Source organism: Suillus discolor, assembly GCF_016758755.1.
Source record: "Suillus discolor strain FC423 chromosome Unknown F5147scaffold_43, whole genome shotgun sequence".
Taxonomy (NCBI): domain Eukaryota; kingdom Fungi; phylum Basidiomycota; class Agaricomycetes; order Boletales; family Suillaceae; genus Suillus; species Suillus discolor.
Window position 1 is genome coordinate 311,852 of NW_024541290.1, and position 18,699 is coordinate 330,550.

Genomic DNA, 18,699 nt, shown 5'->3' on the forward strand with positions numbered 1-18,699 from the left:
AGCACACTGTATGGGTACGGGCAACGTGTGCGATCGTTGTTCGACCTCCTGTTTCTTGTTTTTCGTAGGAAGCGTCGAGCTAGGTTCCCCATACTATAGCTCTGTAAGACACCGAACGACAGTCCAATTGTTACTACAAGCACTTACACGATCGAATATGTGCATGTCAAGTTTGCTCATAATAGGAATGGTTCCTCGATGCTCGGCATCGGTATCAGCAGCAGCGACGTGCTTGTGCGAGGATGAGTCAGAACTGCAGGATGACTGCTTGGAGCTCTTCTACATGAACGTTGTTCATCAGGTGCTGACCACTCTGCAAAGCGATGTCACTTACAGCACTAGCGCACCTGCGTGCCTGGGTCCCGAAAGTTGACATGGTGATTGAGAGTTTAGAATGTAACGTTTGTCTTTTGGGAGTGGGCTGAGTTGGTGCTGCTGGTACTACTTGCCATCAAGAGTATATATACCCAGCAGCATGTCCTTGACGGTCGTACTTTGACCCGGGTATGACAGCTTGCCATGGCGGTTGACGCTCAGGACACGATTGTCAAAGAACCAAAACATCGGCGATAGAACCGAATAACTTGAAAGTGGTAAGAATGAAATTGGCGCCCTCATACTAAGATAGAAGCCCAACGCCCTGCTGGCTGCCACAATAGGACAGCCTGAAAAAACGTGGGGTGTGAGATTAATCGAATTGAGAATCGATATGGATAGATTTGACCATTAAGGACACCGGCATCAAGACCTGGCCTGTTGTACCAACGCCCCAAAGACTCGGATAGTTGTCTGACAAGAGTCTATGTTAGGGATTACTTGGAGAGTGACTCACACAGACTTTGCGGTTGCACCGGACACGTACCTTTGATCAGACTAGCGTGTTTACCACTCGCCTACATAGGTCATGCATTAAGAGAAGCACTATGCATGGCAAACGATTTAACCTATTGATGACCGGAATAGGACGATTATGGAATCGTACCTTGCAATGGAGTGCTGTGCGTGTAGTAACTGATGGGCCTGTCGAGGAGATTTCGGGTTCAAAGGCTGTGTACACTGTAGAACTGCTGTACACCGTCAATATAGTACTAGGGCTAGAATAGTATGTACTACTTACGCCGTCGCGTCGTGTGACTTTTTAATCTTACCACTTCTAAGCGGGCCAACTGCAGCCGGGCTTCTATCACCACCAATATTGCTTTACTTGTGTAGGCAGTTGCAGGCAAAACACTTTCCGCTTAGCTCGGTTTCATGTTATCTAGATGTTGGATTCAGGACGTTCAGGACGACATGTGCACGCCGGTGAGTGGTATAATGATAGAAAAAATGGTCGAATTGAGATTTTTTTGATCTGATTTACATAATTTTTTTGCAAAGTGCTACGAGGCAGTTCAAAGTGCTCCTGACCAGGACTCGTCGTATGTTCGATGTCACACTCCACCTGCAAGCATCGGAGTGACGGTCTCGGGTGCCATCATCTCCCGCAACATTAATCGAGGAGGCCGCGGTCTGTTTTCCAGAAGATCCTTATCCTTCGGAAACAATTAAGCCTAAAGGCAGAAGATAAGTTCGCCATATCTCATTATCGCTGCAGACGCTCGTGCCTGTGCACAAGCTTGGCTTCTAAAGGCGACATTCTTGGTTAAGACGCTCAGACCTGAGGCCACGCCGTTCCCGGTCTTCCCGGACTCAGGATAGCCGCCGGGCCCTTTTCTATTCCCCCCTAGGGCCCTATGCCCCATGTTTATCTGCTATAGGGGGCAACAACACGCGGCAAGCGGGCAGCCATCGAGCGCTTTTCTATTTTTTGTTTACTTATCTGTTATATTAAAGCGCAACACCTGGATTAGGAAGAGCCCCGTTTATTTGCATTAGGTGCTAGCCCGTTGCACCCATTCTCTTCGACGGGCATCGGTTTGTGCCGGCTCCGGTATTGTCATGTTACTCAATAAATCACACCATCAGCACCCTAGAACTCTTCCAACTAGCGCTCACACTCGAAAGGTATAGTGATTCATTCAGCTAGATAGGCTGTGCATTGAATCGGTTGCTTGCGGCAATCTGGCTCTGACTCACTTATACATATACCGCGCCCGGTGTTTGTCCCAAATTCTAGCCTACTTGCTCTCAGACTTTTCGATTGAGTGGCGAAGTCGCTAGTTCATACACACAGGCATTTTGAAACCACCATCGACAATTTTGTAAACGGATAAGACATACATTCACAATAACCGGCATACATAGTATCGAACTGTATGGTAAAGTCGTAAACAGGCATCAAATAGCAGGTCGTGAAGAAACCAAACAAAAGTGGAAAGCATCGGAAGGCGTATCAATATACCCGACAGATTCGATGAAGACTAGCTCCTAGATCGTATGGGCTTCCAAACATGACAAAACAAAACAAAATAGAGGGTATGGGCACACCATGGCTCAAATGACGAAGAGTTGAAGACTAGCTCCCTAGTAATAGGAGACCTGTCTCGTTGACAAACGTGCTTCATGCGCAGCGGCACAGCCAAAGCGCACGAGCGATATTCGAGAACTGCGCAATGCTCTGATCCTAGGAACACCCGTACTAGAGGTGACGTCTCAATAAGGCATGTTTCCTTTATCAACTCATAATACTCACTCGTTCAAAGATCCGGGCCCGGTAAGCACCCTGGCCAGCAAAGTGATTAGATACAGGAGGATCCGCAGCTGCGCGGAGCGCAGTAGCACTCGAGTCACCCCCCTGACTCTGAATGAACTGGTGAGCGTGAGCTCTTGCCAACACAGGGGGATGGTAGGTTTGTGAGATAAGCTCTTCCACGTGCTTTGGCGGAGAACTATCGTGGCGAGGAGACTTCTTTTTCTGTCCGCCTGAAGACTATACCAGACGTTTAGACACGATAAGCATGGTACGCGGGGGGACATACCCGGGCGGCCAAGCGTGCTTGGTAGGCAATTGTACTCATGATAGTAGGGAAAGGATGTAGTTCGTGAACGGATTCTGTTTGACCGTTAGTCTGACTTGAGATAGGGACAGGAAGATGAGGAATGTCGTAGAAGCGAGTGGAACGGCCTTTGTCGTCGAACGTTGAAAGCCTGAGGGACTCCTAGCGATGTGATAGATTAGATTATATACCAGACCCTGGGACAGCCATCCCTGACTCGTGTACAGTCGTCATTGCCGTATGAGGAAATCCAGGGCTTGATTCAGTTCCCGTGCTGTATACGTACAACTTGACAGTTGCCGACAAAGTTCCATCGAAAATGACATCAGCTGTGTTTGGGTAGACTCGGCATTTGGTAAAGAGCGATTGAACAATGAAAAGTGTTATCGCGTTTTGCAGAACAGGCTCCGCTATCATAAATACACGAGCTCAGTGCAACGACAGAAAGGGCTGTCTTTTTTCGTTTTGGTTTGCCCAAAAAAGACCTGATACACAGCACAATGTTCCATGCGGTAAGTCGTCGGAAAAAATAACCTGCGCGCGAGACCCTACATTGCGTCACGATTCAGTCTAAGGATCAAGACGGGTGACGTAGGTGGCTGTTACTGGAGGCCAGTGGCGGGTATGGATTAAGCAGCGCTGGTCCTGGATCCCTGGCATATTCCACGCAGGACAGAAGGTACTAGTAGAATTGCAATTCGTTCCAACCACAGCAATGAATACATCAAGATTCTGTAGTTGAACGCTAGCGCTGAACCACAAGTGTTCGATCGTCCTGAGTGTGCGCACATTAATGCTACTTGCACGTTGTGTCCATGCATGGCTCGTCAAGAGAAGCGCGTCGCGAACGGGATGGACTGGTTTGAGGTCCGTGAGCTTCGGGTTCAAGTTTGAACTTGAGGCCTGAGGAATGGGCATAGAAGCTGGACGATCGATGTAGCACACACTGGACCGCCACAAGTTCTCAACGGGGCGTCATCGTCATGCGGGCGCTTGAGTCGAATCCCCAGATAAAGCGAGGCGGCCACGCTGAACTTGGCTTGACATCAATATTAATATCTTCAGGGTTTCAACCTAAATATCGCTAACACCGTTGTTGATCTCGACGTTCTTGCAACCACATCCTGCACAAATCAGCGTTCTTCAGTGCAAGAAGCTGAGTAGTCCAGAAAACGAGGATTGAAGGTTTCGTTAAAGACGAACTGAGTGTTTCAAAGGTTAGTAGAAGACAATACTTGCGAGTACCTGCTCCGTGCATTGTTTGTGTTTCTTTGAAAATTGACTGTTGTCGAATCCGAAGCTCTTGAGTAATTCATTCGGGTTGCCCTGCCAGCTGCTGCGTAGAAACATCTAATCAGATTTAGTTCGGTTAGTGGTTCGGTTCAGTGCCGGGTAACAGTGATGTGCACATGCGCGAGTACCGAAGCATCAAGTCCAATTTAGAGACTGCTATTGTAATTGGGGTTCAGCCAGATTTGCCTCGTTGCTTTGCCACGACCTTCTCCATCACTTTGTAGCTAGTTAGTCCTTGTTTTCATCGTCCACTGCTTTTTTGATTATTTTCCAATACACCCTCAGGCTACATGCGACTATTCCACCCTCTCAGTGTTTTTGTCTTTGTCATCTTATCATCCTTCGTCAATGCCAGCGTGACAGTATACCACCAAGTCCCATTAGCGGATTCAACGACCACCGCATCTTCCGCAAATTATACCGGCGCTGCAGCTTATGATCCTACTGTACTAACACCCCCGCCTGTCCCTACGGGGCTCACAACACAATTCGGAATCCAGCTCTCCAGTTCTTCGGCAGCTGTGCAGGGTCTGAGTATACCCCATAAAGGGTCTTTCATGGGATTTTCTATCGAATTCACTGTCATCAACCAAATTTGTTAGTTCAATCATGTCCTATCCAGAAGTCATATACTGATCACAGATGGTCGCAGTCGGTATAAATGCGTAAGTCCTGATGAGGCCGCTATGTCCATATACATGAACTCATATGTCATAGCACATACTTGCAGGTTCCCTTTTTAAACCTCATGGCCATCCTTCGCGAACGGGCAGGCGAGGTGCTCATTCGAGTCGGAGGCAATACTCAAGAGACTGCAGTCCTCGTGGATAGTCTTCCTGGAGGTGTGATGATGACAAAAGAACGTGGCACTACGGGTGATGTGGTGCGTGCAGCGTGCATGATCGTTATTGGCGACATCATGTTCAATCACTTGTTTCTGATCACTTCAGACTGCCACCCCAACGCTTCTTTACACAGCCGAAGTTTTTTACACGATGGCGAACATCTCGGCTCTTGTAAATACAAAATGGTTCCTCGGTAAGGCTCATGTAATCTATTTTAGGCCGTCAGTGACATCGGCGTAGGCATACCGTTTAACGACACGAATAACCTCCGACTTGGCATCGCGGAAGTCGGCGAAGCTGTGTTGAGTGGTCCTGGATATCTGCTCGGGTTCCAAGTTGGAAACGAGGTATGTCCTCTCCGCATCTCAAACCGATCACTACTCATCATCGCAGCCCGATCTTTATGCAGCGTTCGTGGTTGTGTTTTGTTCTTTACCCTAAAATACTGACAGTTTCATTAGACACGATGTCCGACCTTCCACATACTCACCCTCTGACTACTTCGGCGAGTTTGGATTAGTAGTTAACGCCATCAACAGCGATAATAATATCCCTGTTAAAAACAACTTGGTTGCTCCATCTATTACAGGCGAATGGACTCCAGAATGTGCGATTCTAATTCTTTTTTGCGGTTGGCACCAAAAACTAATCTAATATCATCAGCTGTGTGGGACACCGGACTCGTTGGATCCTATTCTTCAAGTTTGGGAGCATTAGCAGTTGAACAGTAAGCCCCTCCCGTGATTTTCATGCAGTTTCTCAAACTTCTCAAGTTACCCAAGCGATAACTGTTACGCTTTGTACGGCATCGGTTCTCCTGTCATCCCACAAGACGTATTTCAAAACTTCCTTACCCATGCCTCTGGCATCAATATCGTCGCCCCTTATCTTAATTCCACCAGCTACGCGCAATCGGTTGGAAAGCCCTTCATTATGATGGAGACAAACACAGCATCATGTGGTGGCTTGCCAGGGATTAGTGATACCTTTGGCGCCACTCTATGGGCACTCGATTATGGCCTCCAGATGGCTTATAGCAACTTTTCAGGTGCAATGATGCACGTTGGTGGTCAAGATGTGTACTACAATGTGAGTTACGTGTTCTGAGCCCTTTGAAAATGTCACTGAGCCACCCACCACGTCCAGCCTTTCACTCGTGAGCTCTCCCTTGGCAATTTAAAGCAACTGAGAGAAGGTCACACTGACATTTCTGTTTAGCACCTCCTACGAACCAGTCATTATTCCACCAATGGACGATTGGCTCTATATTCTACAGCACAATGGTCGTCGCAGAAGCATTCGGACCCTCTGGCAACGCACAAATCATTGATCTGCAGGCCAACACCAACAGCACGTATACCCCTGGCTACGCAATCTACGAGAATGGTGCTCCCGTGCGTCTCGTACTACTCAATTACGTATCGGATCCAAGCGGTGCGAGCGCTTACACAGCAACGATTTCCATCGGCGGCTCGGCGATTGGGCAAGACAACGCTACGCCTGCACAAATACAAGTCAAGTACGTATTCTATATTTATGTTATTAGTGGTGCTACCCGCTGACCAATATCTATCTTAGATATCTAGTGGCACCTTCCGTGTCGGAGAAGTCCAACATTACGTGGGCAGGCCAGGTGCGTCCGGTCACCAATATTTTTCCCCTTTACTCATGGCCTTTTCAGACCTTTGGCGGGACCTTCCAGTCTGATGGTCGCCTAACGGGCACAGAGAGCGTGCAGACGATTAACTGCGACCAGTCATCCAATACTTGTCAAGTGACTGTCCCCGCCCCTGGCGCCGCACTCATCTTCCTCTCCTCCTCCGCATATGCAGAGTCAGGCAACCCCTCCACCCAAACATTCTCCACCACGATGGTCACGAAGACAGCAGCGACGGTGGACCCGAGTGTGCTGGCCACCTCGAACGGGATGTCGGGAGACACATGGAAGCTTGGAAGCACGAGTAAGGGGAGCATTGGTGCTGGCCTGAGAACTTCACTTCCAATTGTTTCTGTTGTCGGTGCAGCTTTGCTGAGTACCGGCATGCTATGCACGTGGTTCTGGTCATGATATTCATGCTGACGAGTCAAAATTCTTGGTGGAACTACCACCACCGTAAATGTCTGTCACGATGTTCACGATGCGGTCAAAATTCTTGGGACTGTATATTACATACTGCAATTACGATGAGGACGCTTTTATTTAGTTGTCGTTTTACCACAGAACGGTGTAGGAAATATGTAGGCTTGGACATTGAACCATAGAACATTAATATTAAAAAGTTGTGACGAGAGACCGACTTATTGTAAATTTTTCAAATTAAGCAGGCATACTTCCTGATATGTAACACAGTGGAGGATCCCATGGTGTGGTGCTCAAAGCTGTCCAGCGCGATATTCCTCCGCGGCGTCAGGCTGGGCTGTGCCTGAAACGGTGATATAACCCCAGGTAAAGGCTAGTACTTTTGGGTCAGGCTTTTAGTACCGAGAGGAAAGTACACAAGATTTCTTTTAGGTCGCATCCTGTCATTAAGTAAGCTGTACTCGCCGTATTTAGTAATAACAAACAAAAACAACAGCAGAAGTATCTAGGATGCCTCTCATGGAGAAGGATACCTCGTAGAGATGTGTGAGAGGTTGCACAAACCTCTCAGCGAATTTGGTAAGGACCTCCCTGGGGAGGCAGGTCTCAGAGGGCCTGCGAGGGAATGCAAGAGTGTGTACTATTATTAGATGGTGGGGGGGTGGGTCTCAGAGACTAGACTCGTTACGCTCTACAAGAAAACCGGGTCTCTTAGACCGTGGGAACGGGAGGTGCCAAAGGTGCATATCTAGCACGGACGCTATCGTCATACACCACTGACATTCCCCGGTCGCTCACTCATCCCTCGAACATGACCTACGTCTCAAATGATCCCAGTCACTGGCCGTATATCAGTTTAATTTTTTTTTTCAGCTATTGGGCAGGTTTGTCATATCAGGATGTCTAGATCTCACGTTGACATGCAGTTTCGCAGTTGCCGCCGGCGTCGTGGTGGTATATGATTGGGGTAAGCAGGGCAGTGTTCGAAAATTGCTGATGTTCTCATGATATTTCCAGTCTTAACACTCGGACAAGAGGTACGTCGATCTTATCGCCAGAGCAGCCAACTCGCTAAGAATGGTGCCATAGATTGAACTCATCTGGGTGAGTGACAAGAGTCCCGTATCAGAAGAAATCAAGAGCATGCAATGAATTCGCGACAGAGACAACGCTGGTCTCTCATGACCGTGCTTTATTTGATTGTTCGTACCTCATGTTGTGCTTTAGCGTGGTGGGCAACTTGTGCTGAATCCAAAATGTTCTAGATACGCTATATTGGAATACCGTATTCTATGTACGTGTCGAGATCAACAAATTTGCATTATAGTAATAGCTCATCTCTGACAACTAGTGTCAATATTCTGGGTATGTCTCATATGCGCTGTGTTCCATTGTTCTGACCCAGCGAGACACAGAAGCTATGCCATCGGTATCGCTCACAGATGCAGTAAGTATTCTGCAACCATCTCATTCCCATACAATCAATACGCTCATATGTAGGGGTGAGTGAGATTCCAACCGTTGAACTTGGCTTAATATAATAACTCAATAGGTGTAAGTCGGAGTTTTTGATATTAGTGCGAGGGCGTTCACTAATTGCGAGTTTTAGGCACTGTCACGTACTACGCAATAAATGGCTCAAATGTGGCGTTGACTGCCATGTTGGGCGGTAAGTTGCCAAGGTGCAATACCTCTGATATTGATCTAACTGACACACGATGCAAGTGATCATGATTGCTCGGCTGCATGCCATGTATCAGGGATCTAGAATGATGCTTGTGTTCCTTGTTATTATCTTCCTGGCTGTAAACATCGCCTGTGGCGTATTGGTGGCAATAGGACTCAACGATATTGTACTGGGTAAGCTTTACTTGTTGACTTGAAGAACGTAGCTCATCGGACAAATGCCAGAGGAGTTCATACTCTCTGGCATATGTATATGCGGTGATGTATATGGAGGGGAAGATCAGCTTCTGCCTTCAATGGTTTGGATGCTCAACACTATTTGGGAGGTCCTCGCACTGTGCCTTTCAGTCTGGGTTGCTGTAAAACACTTCCGTGAGCTGCGACGACTCAGTCCATCGACAGGATCGACCATCGGGGACTGTTTCAGAGTGCTGATACAATCTCACGTTCTTTATTTTGCAAGGTGAGCGTGCAATGTGAAAATGATTATATTTTTCTGCTAAGTTCCGCACATGTTAGCTTTGCTGGTGTCTCTGGCCTCCAGTTTACTTATCTCTCTCCAGAAATCGCGGTGCGCCGACCTGTCGCCAACATCTGCGTGTAACCACTGCTCATCATTTATGTAGAATACAAGTTCTATTGGAGTTCTGATAGTCGAAGGAGTTCTTCAAATTTTATTGTCCATTCAGATGTTTGTGGTGGGACCACGCCTCATCCTGAGCGTTCGAGAATACCACACCAAACTCGTGGCATACTCCGACGCAGAAATCAGTATGAATTCGATTGTTTTCCAGGAGCATGTACATGTATCAACTAGCAGTACTGTGTAGGGAAATGCGTGCCGAGTGGCCTGCAGGGAGGAGAAATTCGGTGGAGGATCCGTCGTGATATTATTTAACATATAGGGTTTCGAAGTATATTCAAAAGTCCCAGGCAAACCTACTTCTTGTTGTATCATTACTGGAACGAAGCACCCGCGCTTAAACCAAGTGGTGAGATGAAATTATCCGCAACGTCCAGCAACCAAACTGGTCATTGATAGCCAATGTTAAAATACAACAACAAAAATCAATGAAAGTGCCCTGACATTTGCGCATTTGTGGAGTTTCACTGTCTGAATATATAGACGATGAAGTGACTACGAAGCGTGAAGCCAGATAGCTGATAACTCATCGGTGCTCAGATGCGATTTCCTCCATCCGATGGACTACGGAGAATAAAATGAATGAATCGCGTAGACTCGTGGCCTGACTGTACGTCTCTCGCGAATGAGCATGACAAGGATATATGTATGGTCTTCTGAGTGTGGAATAGAGAATCAGAAAATGTCAGAAGGCCTCAAGCGGCTATTCCTGCAGGTACTATCGATGGAGACGCATCCAGTCCATTATTTCCTGTATTGAAATACCACGAGAATGAGTATAGATTGTCCAGACAGCTGATTCTATGCGTTTGCGGAGTTCCACTGTGTCAGGACACAGATGATGAGGTGTCCGCGAAGTATGAAGCCAAGATGACTGATAGGGTCATGAGTCTGAAATCTATCTGGGCCGCGGAGAAAGAACATGGAAGAATCGCGTGGATTCATGGCTCGATTCTTGAATGATGACGAGTCACGATGGCCAGACAATGGACAATTGCCGACTCTGTACTAAATGGACGCATAATGAAGCAGAAGATTGGGGAAATCAAATAGGCTGGGTAAGGCTTTGATTTTACATACAAACTTGAAGCTTGGAGGGAGCACAGACAGGCGCGCGTACCTGTAGAGAGGATTCGTCAAATGTACCAATAATTGGATCCCCGATTGTGCTGCTATCAGTTACGCCATATTCGTTAAATTCTACTGTTTCGCGCAGTAAAGATCGGTTACGAGTCTATGTGACCACCATTTCGGTATGTTTCACAGTTGCTTTCGCTTCGCAGCATTCATGCGGCCGTTGACGGAGAATAGCCTAGCCTTTCTCCTGGATAATTTCACCTTACCGCTTAGTTCAAGCGCGGGTGCTTCATTCCAGTAGTGATAAATAGCTTTGCCTAGACCTCTCAAATATATTTTGAAACCCTCAGGTACATGTTAAATGAATACCGAGACGGATCCTGCACAAAATTTCTCCTCCCTGCAGACCACTCGGCACGCATTTCCCTACACAGTACTGCTAGTCGTTACATGTACATGCTCCTGGAAAACAATCGAATTCATGCTAGTTTCTGTGTCGGAGTATGCCACGAGTTTGGCGTGATATTGTCGAACGCTAAGGATGAGGCGTGGTCCCAGCACAAACATCTGCACGTCCGATAAAATCACAAGAGCACCATCGAGTATCAGAGCTCCAATTGAATCCGAATCCTACAGAACTGATGAGCAGTGGTTACACACAGATATCAGTGACAGGTCAGCGCACCGAGATTGCTGGAGAGGCAGCAAGCTGGAGGCAAGAGACGCCAGCAAAGCTAACATGTGCGGAACTTAGCAGAAAAATATAACCGCGTTCACATTACAAACTCACCTTGCAAAATAGAGAACGTGAGATTGTATCAGCACTCTGAAACAGTCGCCAATGGTCGATCCTGTCGATGGGCCGAGTCGCAGGTCACGGAAGTGTTTCATACCAACCCAGACCGAAAGGGACAGCGCGAGGACCTCCCAAACAGTGTTAAGCATCCAAATCATTGAGTTCAGAAGCTGGTTGTTCCCTTCGGATACATAATCGCACATATACGTGCCAGAGAGTATGAACTCCTCTGGTGTTCGTTCAATGAGCTGTGTTCATCAAGTCAACAGGGGAAGCTTACCTTCTGCAACATACTTGAAGTCTATTACCGAGATCACTCCGCAGGTAATGTTAACAGCCAGAAACATAATGACAAGGAAGATGAGCATCGTTCTAGATCCCTGAAACATGGCATATAAGCGAGCAACCATGATGACTTGCATCAGATTTCAGTCGAGTTAATATCACGGAGATAATGCAGCTGAGCAACTCACCGCCCAACATGGCAGCTACGACCATATTTGTCCAATTCAGTGCGTAGTACATAATATTGCCTGAAACACTCAATTAGTGAACACCCTCGTACTAGGATCAAACAACTCAGACTCACACCTATCGAGTCATTATGTTGAGCCAAGTTAGTAAATGGTCACAATAATACTCACCCCTACATATGAGTATGAGTATGTATGTTGAATAGGAATGGGATGGTTGTGGAATACTTACTGCATCTGTCAGCGGGACCAATGGTATAGTTCCTGTGTGCCGCCAGTCAGAAGAATCAAACACAACACATATGAGACATACCCAGAAAATTGGCCCTAATTGTCAGAGATGAGCGCTAGCTATTAGCAGTGCTGATTTTTTGGCCTCGACACATACACATAATACGGAATTCCAATATAGCGTATCTGAAATATTTTGGAGTCAGCACAACTATCAACCACGCTATAGTACAACATGAGGTACGAACAACCAAATACAGCATAGTCATGAGAGACCAGCGCTGTTTCTGTCGCCAATTCATTGTATTCTGTTGTTTTTCTGAGACGGGACTCTTGTCACTCACCCAGATGAGTTCAATCTATGACACCATCCTTAGCGAGTTGGCCAATCCGGTAATAACATTGACGTACCTCTTGTCCGAGTGTTAAGACTGGAAATATCATGAGAATATTAGCGAATTTCGAACACTGTCCTGCTTACCCCAATCGTATACTACCACAACGCTGGCAACAGCTGCGAAACCGCAAGTCAATGTTAGATCTAGACATGTTGATGCTGACGAACCCATCCAATAGCTGAATAAGAAATTTGAATTGATTGTTGGCCACCAACTGGAATCATTTGAGACGAATGTCATGTTTGAGGGATGGGTATGCGCGAGTGAGGAATGTTTGGTAGTGTATAACGACCTAGTGTTCGTGCTAGATGTACCATTGTTCAGCGCTTCTATTGTCAAATCAAGCAAAAGAGGAAGCCGTCGATAATCAAAGTAGAATTTGAGTTACAACGCATGACACCACGTGGATACCAGAAAAGTCCCAGTCGTTGGCGATGTCGGCCAATGCCATTTTCGGGGTGTTTCGTATGAAACCATATGGCTGTCGATCTAACATAGGTATGAGCATGATGTGGTCGCAACAAGCATGTGCGTTCTCCTGGCTGCGCTGGCCAAGTCCGAGATTTGCTATTAGATCCCTTGATTGCTTTCTCTAACTAGGTCGCGTTCTGTAGTATGGAAAAAGTCAGAAGAAATACAGCAGCGAGCTCTATTCGGTGGATCCGATCGTACACTTGTTTTTTTTTGGCTTCAGAGTTGGTCCGTTGGGGTCATAGACCATATGTTGGACATGATGATCGTGCACTTAATGCGATGGTGATGTATTGCACTGGCGGATACATCTCGACTCATGCGTATGATTGACGCCTGGTAAATATAAGACACCATATATAGTAGGTCGAAAGAGAAATCGCACCTGGAAGACAAGAAGCCTGTGACAGGCAAAATGCCTGATTTCTGATTGCACACCCTCGCGATCGTATCAGTATCCATTGTGTTTTAGTGATGTTTCGCAGTGCAAACTTGAGTAGGAGCCGGTAATGGTTGCATGAGCAAAGAATGCCATTGTCGGACCTTCATCATGCTCAGTAATTTCATGGACAGGCTATGAAAGTCGCATCGTGGTCTGATGCTTGCACACGCACAGCCGTCTTACAGACACACCGTTGCTGTAGAATCCTAATTTCACCTCGACAGAATGACAACGATACAAATCCGAAACAGTCACATGTCGCAACATGCGGATAGCATCACATCTTTATGCGATGAAGCGCACGGTAACCATTTCATTCTCCATCTTCGTATGGAAAGCCTCAGCCTGGACGGTACAGTCGCCATAACCTAGAAGACTTGCCATACAGATGTTGCTGCACCGTATATCCACCCTTTTCGTGGTTCTCCGAGCGTTTCAAATGCCCAGATATTGTTAGGTGTTTCCCATGGGTTTTGATGTTAACATCCTGTTGTTCGGAAGAGGGAAGTTCAACTGTTGCGGTCACTGTCTCGGCTTCGGAGTTACTGTGTAGATCCATCCTGTGTTGGCGCAGATTAGTACCATCGAGTGTTAAATACATGAAAGCTATGATATACTTACCATGGCAACACCAAAACACAGCGATGAATCGAGGCTTTAGAATTGTCATCAACGGTGGTAGAGGGGAAACGGAAACCGTCGAAAATAACTTATCGAATGGGTCGTAGACTCGGAATATCATACGCACATCACATCAAACATGATGAAGCGCTTGGCGAATGCATGATGGAAGTGCTTTGGAGGTGCTTTGACGGTTGCTGGATATCTTGTCGTTATAAGCACGAAATGGTCGCGGTACTGTGCAAATAAATGGTTTGTGAACAGCGAATCACAGCTCGAATGACGCACCAAATGGACGGGGGCGAGGAGATAGATTAGTGATGGTAGTGACCATGAGACCTGGCAGGGCCAATTTTGCTGTAGTTGCAGGCGCATGAAGATTTCAAGTTGTTTGTTGCACTTAGCACATATGTTGGTCAAGGGTATGTTGGCGGTCTATCCCGAAGCGAGGCACGAGCGTAGGGTTAGAGTAAGGACTTTGTGCCAGCGTCAGTGCAGCACGTGACTGCTCTTGTCTCTGTACTACGTCGTACTCGGCCACACTCCAGCAGCCTGCTGCCTGGCTGCTGCCTTCTGCTTTTCTTTTCTCACCATTTTCCTTTCTTTCGCATGCATCTGTTTCTTGCTGCTGTTTCTTTCTCGCACTTTCACCTGTCTTTCTCGGATCTCAAATTTCGGCCTCGAACTTCGACTACTAACTTTCTAATTTCGGAACCTGGTCTATTCCCGGTCCTATGCTGCCAACTCGGTGAGCTCTGAAGGCTCAGATTTTTGTATGCATCCGCATACAATGAAGACAAGTCCGGCGGGGAAGCTGGCCATGGGTCGGGAGCTTCACAGGGTGCTCCGGCACCGCTCTCTCATGTTTACCCATGCAGGAAGTTTGCAACTGCAAACTCTCATCGGGTTTTCTCAGTCCGCTGAGGCAGAAAACCTGATAAAGGGAGGTAACTTCCACCTAGCTAATTTCATGTGGTGAGCTATCCCTAAGTACTGCCTTTGCCCTCCCAATATTGCTTTTGCCCGCATTTGCTTATGCGGATGCCTCGCTTCCTCTTCGGCAATGCTGCCGCGCTTTCACTTTGCCATGCTTCCACTTTGGCGATGCCGCCATGCTACCTCTTACCTGCTACCTCTCACCAAGCCGCCTCGTGCTAACTACCTCTTGCTGAGCTAACTTTTCTATCATCATGCTCCTTGTTTCCTCACCTCATTGCGTCACTCTGCAGCTTCTACGACTGTGGGGATCCGAGGCTCACTTCGCTGCGTCGCATTCACTCCTACTTTCTTCGGATTTGCAGCTCACCTCGGCTCACTCTTGCACAGGTTTGGGCCGCTATCGCGGCCGGGTGCCCCTCTCGGGGCTCCGCCCAAATAACCATCTGCATCCAGTCAATGCAAACATTCTCTCTCACGCTCTCACCGAAACTGCTGCACGATAGCCCCCACAAAGTTATGCATGCATGTCTGCATCTCGTTCGGTGGCTTGGTTAACCAGCCTCGGCTATAGCCGGCCATAAATCGGAGCTACGGTAACACTAGGACTCTGGGATTGTCTATTCTGTGAGCTCTGTCATGGCTTTGGGCTGCTGTGAGACACTGTCCTATCATGAAGGTCTGGGGCTGTACGTTAGATCTGTGAGCTCTGTCGCCACTTTGGGTCGGGAAACTGTCGAAAATTACCATATCTGTGGATGGACTCCGAGTACTATGTTCGGACAGCGGAACTCCGCAAACATGCAGCATCAATTGTCAGGACATTTTCACTGATTCTCGTTTGTTGTATTTTAATATTTGCCATTAAGCTGCAAGTGAGTTGCTAGTCATTCCGGATAATTTAGTTTGCCACTTGGTTCAAGCGCGAGTACTTCGTTCCGCCGGTAGTGATACGACAAGAAATATGTTTGCATAAAACTTTCCAATACGCTTTGAAACACCATGTGTTAAATACGAATCCTCCACCGAATTTATCCTCTCTGCAGAACACTTGGCAAGCATTTCCCTACAAAGTGACGCTAGTTGATACTTGTACACGCTCCTGGAAGACAACCGAATTCATGCTAGTTTCTGCGTCGGATTCGGCTATAAGTTTGGCGTGATATTCTCGAACACTAAGGATGAGGCGTGGTCCCAGCACAAACATCTGCACAACCGATAAAATTTGAAGAGCACCTTCAAATATCTGGGTTCCAATAGAATTTGAATTCTACAGAAATGATGAGCAAGGTTTACACACAAATGTAGGTAACAGGTTGACGCACCAAGATTTTTGGAGAGAGATAAGCAAGCTGGAGGCAAGAGACACCAACAAAGCTAACAGGTGCAGAACTTGAGCAGAACATTATAACCGTCTTCATGCTACAAGCTCACCTTGCAAAATAAAGAACGTGAGATTGTATCAGCACTCTAAAACAGTCCCCGATGGTCGATCCTGTCGATGGGCCCAGTCGTCGCAATTCACGGAAGTGTTTCACAGCAGCACAAACTGAAAGACACAGTGCGAGGACCTCCCAAACAGTGTTGAGCATCCAAACCATTGAAATAAAAAGCTGGTCGTCCCCTTCAATTCCATAATTGCACGTATACGTGCCAGAGAGTATCAGCTCCTCTGGTATCCGTCCAATGAGTTGTGTTCTTAAACTCAACAAGTGAAGCTCACCCCCTGCAACGTACTTGAGTCCTATTGTCGCGATTACTCCGCAAGTGATGTTAACAGCCAGAAAGATGATAACAAGGAAGATAAGCAACATTCTAGATCCCTGATACATAGCATATAAGCGAGCAATCATGATGACTTGCATCAGGTTTCAGTAGAATCAATATCACAGAGGTATTTCAGCTAGGTAACTCACCGCCCAACATGGCAACTACGACCACATTTGTCTCATTCTGTGCATAGTCCGTAATATTGCCTGAAACACCCAATTAGTGATCACCCTCGTACTAAGATGAAACACTCCGACTTACACCTATTGAGTAATTATGTTGAGCCAAGCTCAACCGTTAAGAGTCTCACTCACCCCTGCAAATGAGTGTATTCATTGGATGTGAATAAGATGGTTGTGGAATGCTTACTACATCTGTCAGCGAGACCCGTGGCATGTATGCTGCCAGTGTGTGCCGCCGGTGAGACGAATCGAACACAGCACATAGAGACATACCAAGAATATTGGCACTAGTTGACAGATATGAGTGATTAGTACAGTCCGAAGTTATTGGTCTCGGCACATACACAGAATACGGTATTCCAAAATAACGTATCTAATTTGGAGTCAGCACAACCGCCAGCCATGTTATAGCACAACATGAAATACGAACAACCAAATACAGCACGGTCATAAGAGACCAACGTTGCCTCTGTCGCGAATTCATTGTATTATTCTGATATGGGACTCTGTTGCTCACCCAGATTAGTTCAATCTATAACACTATTTTTAGCGAATTGGCTGCTCAGGGAAAAACATCGACCTACCTCTTGTCCGAGTGTTAAGACTAGAAATATCATGAAAATATGAGCGATTTTCAAACACTGGCCTGCTCACTCCAATCATATATCACCACGACGCCGGCGGCAACTGCGAAACCGCAAGTCAATGTTAGATCTAGACATCTTGATGCGACGAACCCATCCAATAGCTGAATAAAAAATTTGAATTGATTGTCGGCCACCAACTAGGGTCATTTGAAATTACGGTCATGTTCGAGGGATGGGTGTGAGCGAGTAGGGAATATTGGTAGTGTATAACGACAACGTTCGTGCTAGATATACCACCGCTCAGCGCTTCTATCACCAAAATCAGCATAATGGAGATGGATATTTGATCCTGCCTCGAGAGCCTTGGTTGAGTTTCGAAACGGTGCGAAATCAAGCAAAAGAGATAATCAAAGTAGAATTTGATTTACAAACCAGTATTATGTATGCGACTACCGTATTGGACCGGTGACCAGAAAAGTTCCAGTCGTTGGTTGGTGATGCCGGAAACTTATTTCCAATGCCATTTTTGTTGAAACCATGTGGCCATCCGGATCCATCTAAAACAGGTATAAGCTTGGTGTGATTGCAAGAAGAATCTGCGTTCTCTTGACTTCACTGACCAAGTTCGAGACTTGCTATCAGTTCCCCTGATTGCTTTCTGTAACAAGTTTGCGTTCTGTAGTATGACAAAAGTCAGAGAAAAAACACAGCAGCGCGCTCTATTCGGTGGATCCGATCGTGCACTTAATGCGATGGTGATGTATTGCACTGGCGGATACATCTTGACTCATGCTGTATGATTGACGCTTGGTAAATATAAGACACCATAAAGAGAAATCGCACGTGGAACCTGATTTTTAATTGCACAGCCTCGTATCAGTGGTCATTGTGTTTTGCAGTGCCGACTTGAGTAGAAGCCGGCAATGTTGCATGAGCAAAGAATGTCATTGTCGGACCTTCATCATGCTCAGTAATTTCATGGACAGGCTATGAAAGTCGCATCGTGGTCTGATGCTCGCACACGCACAGCCGTCTTACAGACATACCGTTGCTGTATAATCCTAATTCCACCTCGACAGAATGACAACGATACAAATCCGAAACAGTCACATGTCGCAACATGCAGATGACATCGCATCTTTACGCGATGAAGCGCACGGCACCATTCTATTCTCCATCTTTGCACGGAAATCCTCAACCTGGACGATGCAATCGCCGTGACCCAGAGGACT

At 46.7% G+C, this 18,699-nt stretch overlaps 7 protein-coding genes across 7 annotated transcripts; 3 read left to right on the top strand and 4 right to left on the bottom strand.

The window, feature by feature from the left end:
• Positions 1 to 2,500: 2,500 nt before the first annotated feature.
• Positions 2,501 to 3,357, bottom strand: F5147DRAFT_762267 (uncharacterized protein; the record flags this gene model as incomplete). Its single annotated transcript, XM_041440578.1, has 3 exons — positions 2,919 to 3,357; positions 2,633 to 2,869; positions 2,501 to 2,563 (listed from the first exon to the last, which is right to left on the bottom strand). The coding sequence occupies exons 1-3, from the start codon at positions 2,955 to 2,957 to the stop codon at positions 2,501 to 2,503; spliced, it is 339 nt and encodes a 112-aa protein (XP_041290674.1). The 5' UTR covers positions 2,958 to 3,357.
• A 1,073-nt stretch (positions 3,358 to 4,430) lies between these two features.
• Positions 4,431 to 7,363, top strand: F5147DRAFT_705538 (glycoside hydrolase family 79 protein). The gene is made up of 13 exons (XM_041437944.1): positions 4,431 to 4,826; positions 4,882 to 4,894; positions 4,947 to 5,112; positions 5,180 to 5,267; positions 5,315 to 5,421; positions 5,468 to 5,484; positions 5,536 to 5,681; positions 5,738 to 5,801; positions 5,848 to 6,163; positions 6,221 to 6,230; positions 6,293 to 6,593; positions 6,653 to 6,707; positions 6,756 to 7,363. The coding sequence occupies exons 1-13, from the start codon at positions 4,520 to 4,522 to the stop codon at positions 7,140 to 7,142; spliced, it is 1,977 nt and encodes a 658-aa protein (XP_041290675.1). The 5' UTR covers positions 4,431 to 4,519; the 3' UTR covers positions 7,143 to 7,363.
• A 289-nt stretch (positions 7,364 to 7,652) lies between these two features.
• Positions 7,653 to 9,816, top strand: F5147DRAFT_838482 (uncharacterized protein). Its single transcript, XM_041444158.1, has 13 exons — positions 7,653 to 8,038; positions 8,089 to 8,121; positions 8,172 to 8,191; positions 8,244 to 8,258; positions 8,318 to 8,356; positions 8,420 to 8,448; positions 8,506 to 8,519; positions 8,570 to 8,605; positions 8,764 to 8,823; positions 8,880 to 9,014; positions 9,066 to 9,303; positions 9,360 to 9,411; positions 9,467 to 9,816. The coding sequence occupies exons 1-13, from the start codon at positions 7,966 to 7,968 to the stop codon at positions 9,668 to 9,670; spliced, it is 948 nt and encodes a 315-aa protein (XP_041290676.1). The 5' UTR covers positions 7,653 to 7,965; the 3' UTR covers positions 9,671 to 9,816.
• Positions 9,817 to 10,868: 1,052 nt separating this feature from the next.
• On the bottom strand, positions 10,869 to 12,885 carry F5147DRAFT_276295 (uncharacterized protein). The gene is made up of 13 exons (XM_041428991.1): positions 12,626 to 12,885; positions 12,542 to 12,574; positions 12,472 to 12,491; positions 12,405 to 12,419; positions 12,309 to 12,347; positions 12,218 to 12,246; positions 12,143 to 12,156; positions 12,058 to 12,093; positions 11,830 to 11,889; positions 11,637 to 11,771; positions 11,351 to 11,585; positions 11,246 to 11,294; positions 10,869 to 11,190 (listed from the first exon to the last, which is right to left on the bottom strand). Exons 1-13 carry the CDS (start codon positions 12,696 to 12,698, stop codon positions 10,987 to 10,989), a joined length of 942 nt encoding a protein of 313 aa, XP_041290677.1. The 5' UTR covers positions 12,699 to 12,885; the 3' UTR covers positions 10,869 to 10,986.
• Positions 12,886 to 13,711: 826 nt separating this feature from the next.
• Positions 13,712 to 14,367, bottom strand: F5147DRAFT_654685 (uncharacterized protein; the record flags this gene model as incomplete). The annotated part of the gene is made up of 3 exons (XM_041433901.1): positions 13,712 to 13,931; positions 14,120 to 14,229; positions 14,281 to 14,367. 3 exons carry the CDS (start codon positions 14,365 to 14,367, stop codon positions 13,712 to 13,714), a joined length of 417 nt encoding a protein of 138 aa, XP_041290678.1.
• Positions 14,368 to 14,555: 188 nt separating this feature from the next.
• F5147DRAFT_705557 (uncharacterized protein) lies at positions 14,556 to 15,444 on the top strand (the record flags this gene model as incomplete). The annotated part of the gene is made up of 2 exons (XM_041437945.1): positions 14,556 to 15,143; positions 15,222 to 15,444. Coding segments are annotated over exons 1-2 (339 nt in total), but the record flags the coding sequence as incomplete, so codon positions are not given.
• A 422-nt stretch (positions 15,445 to 15,866) lies between these two features.
• Positions 15,867 to 17,350, bottom strand: F5147DRAFT_276350 (uncharacterized protein). Its single transcript, XM_041428992.1, has 10 exons — positions 17,311 to 17,350; positions 17,225 to 17,253; positions 17,154 to 17,167; positions 17,068 to 17,099; positions 16,960 to 17,014; positions 16,845 to 16,904; positions 16,652 to 16,786; positions 16,363 to 16,600; positions 16,254 to 16,305; positions 15,867 to 16,198 (listed from the first exon to the last, which is right to left on the bottom strand). The coding sequence occupies exons 6-10, from the start codon at positions 16,852 to 16,854 to the stop codon at positions 15,995 to 15,997; spliced, it is 639 nt and encodes a 212-aa protein (XP_041290680.1). The 5' UTR covers positions 16,855 to 16,904; positions 16,960 to 17,014; positions 17,068 to 17,099; positions 17,154 to 17,167; positions 17,225 to 17,253; positions 17,311 to 17,350; the 3' UTR covers positions 15,867 to 15,994.
• Positions 17,351 to 18,699: the final 1,349 nt, after the last annotated feature.

Bases quoted from the DNA above. Each gene is read 5' to 3' on its own strand.
- F5147DRAFT_705538 (XM_041437944.1), top strand. From the start codon at position 4,520: ATGCGACTATTCCACCCTCTCAGTGTTTTTGTCTTTGTCATCTTATCA. The intron at 5,113-5,179 runs GTGCGTGCAGCG...TGATCACTTCAG, and splicing joins GTGGCACTACGGGTGATGTG to ACTGCCACCCCAACGCTTCT. The intron at 5,802-5,847 runs GTAAGCCCCTCC...AAACTTCTCAAG, and splicing joins GGAGCATTAGCAGTTGAACA to TTACCCAAGCGATAACTGTT.
- F5147DRAFT_838482 (XM_041444158.1), top strand. From the start codon at position 7,966: ATGACCTACGTCTCAAATGATCCCAGTCACTGGCCGTATATCAGTTTA. The intron at 8,039-8,088 runs GTTTGTCATATC...GCAGTTTCGCAG, and splicing joins TTTTTTCAGCTATTGGGCAG to TTGCCGCCGGCGTCGTGGTG. The intron at 9,412-9,466 runs GTGCGCCGACCT...TCATTTATGTAG, and splicing joins ATCTCTCTCCAGAAATCGCG to AATACAAGTTCTATTGGAGT.
- F5147DRAFT_276295 (XM_041428991.1), bottom strand. From the start codon at position 12,698: ATGACATTCGTCTCAAATGATTCCAGTTGGTGGCCAACAATCAATTCA. The intron at 12,247-12,308 runs GTTCGTACCTCA...AAAATATTTCAG, and splicing joins TGACTATGCTGTATTTGGTT to ATACGCTATATTGGAATTCC. The intron at 11,191-11,245 runs GTGCGCTGACCT...TCAGTTCTGTAG, and splicing joins CTGCCTCTCCAGCAATCTCG to GATTCGGATTCAATTGGAGC.
- F5147DRAFT_276350 (XM_041428992.1), bottom strand. The intron at 16,601-16,651 runs GTGAGCTTCACT...GACGGATACCAG, and splicing joins ACTCAAGTACGTTGCAGGGG to AGGAGCTGATACTCTCTGGC. The intron at 16,306-16,362 runs GTGAGCTTGTAG...TGCACCTGTTAG, and splicing joins CACGTTCTTTATTTTGCAAG to CTTTGTTGGTGTCTCTTGCC.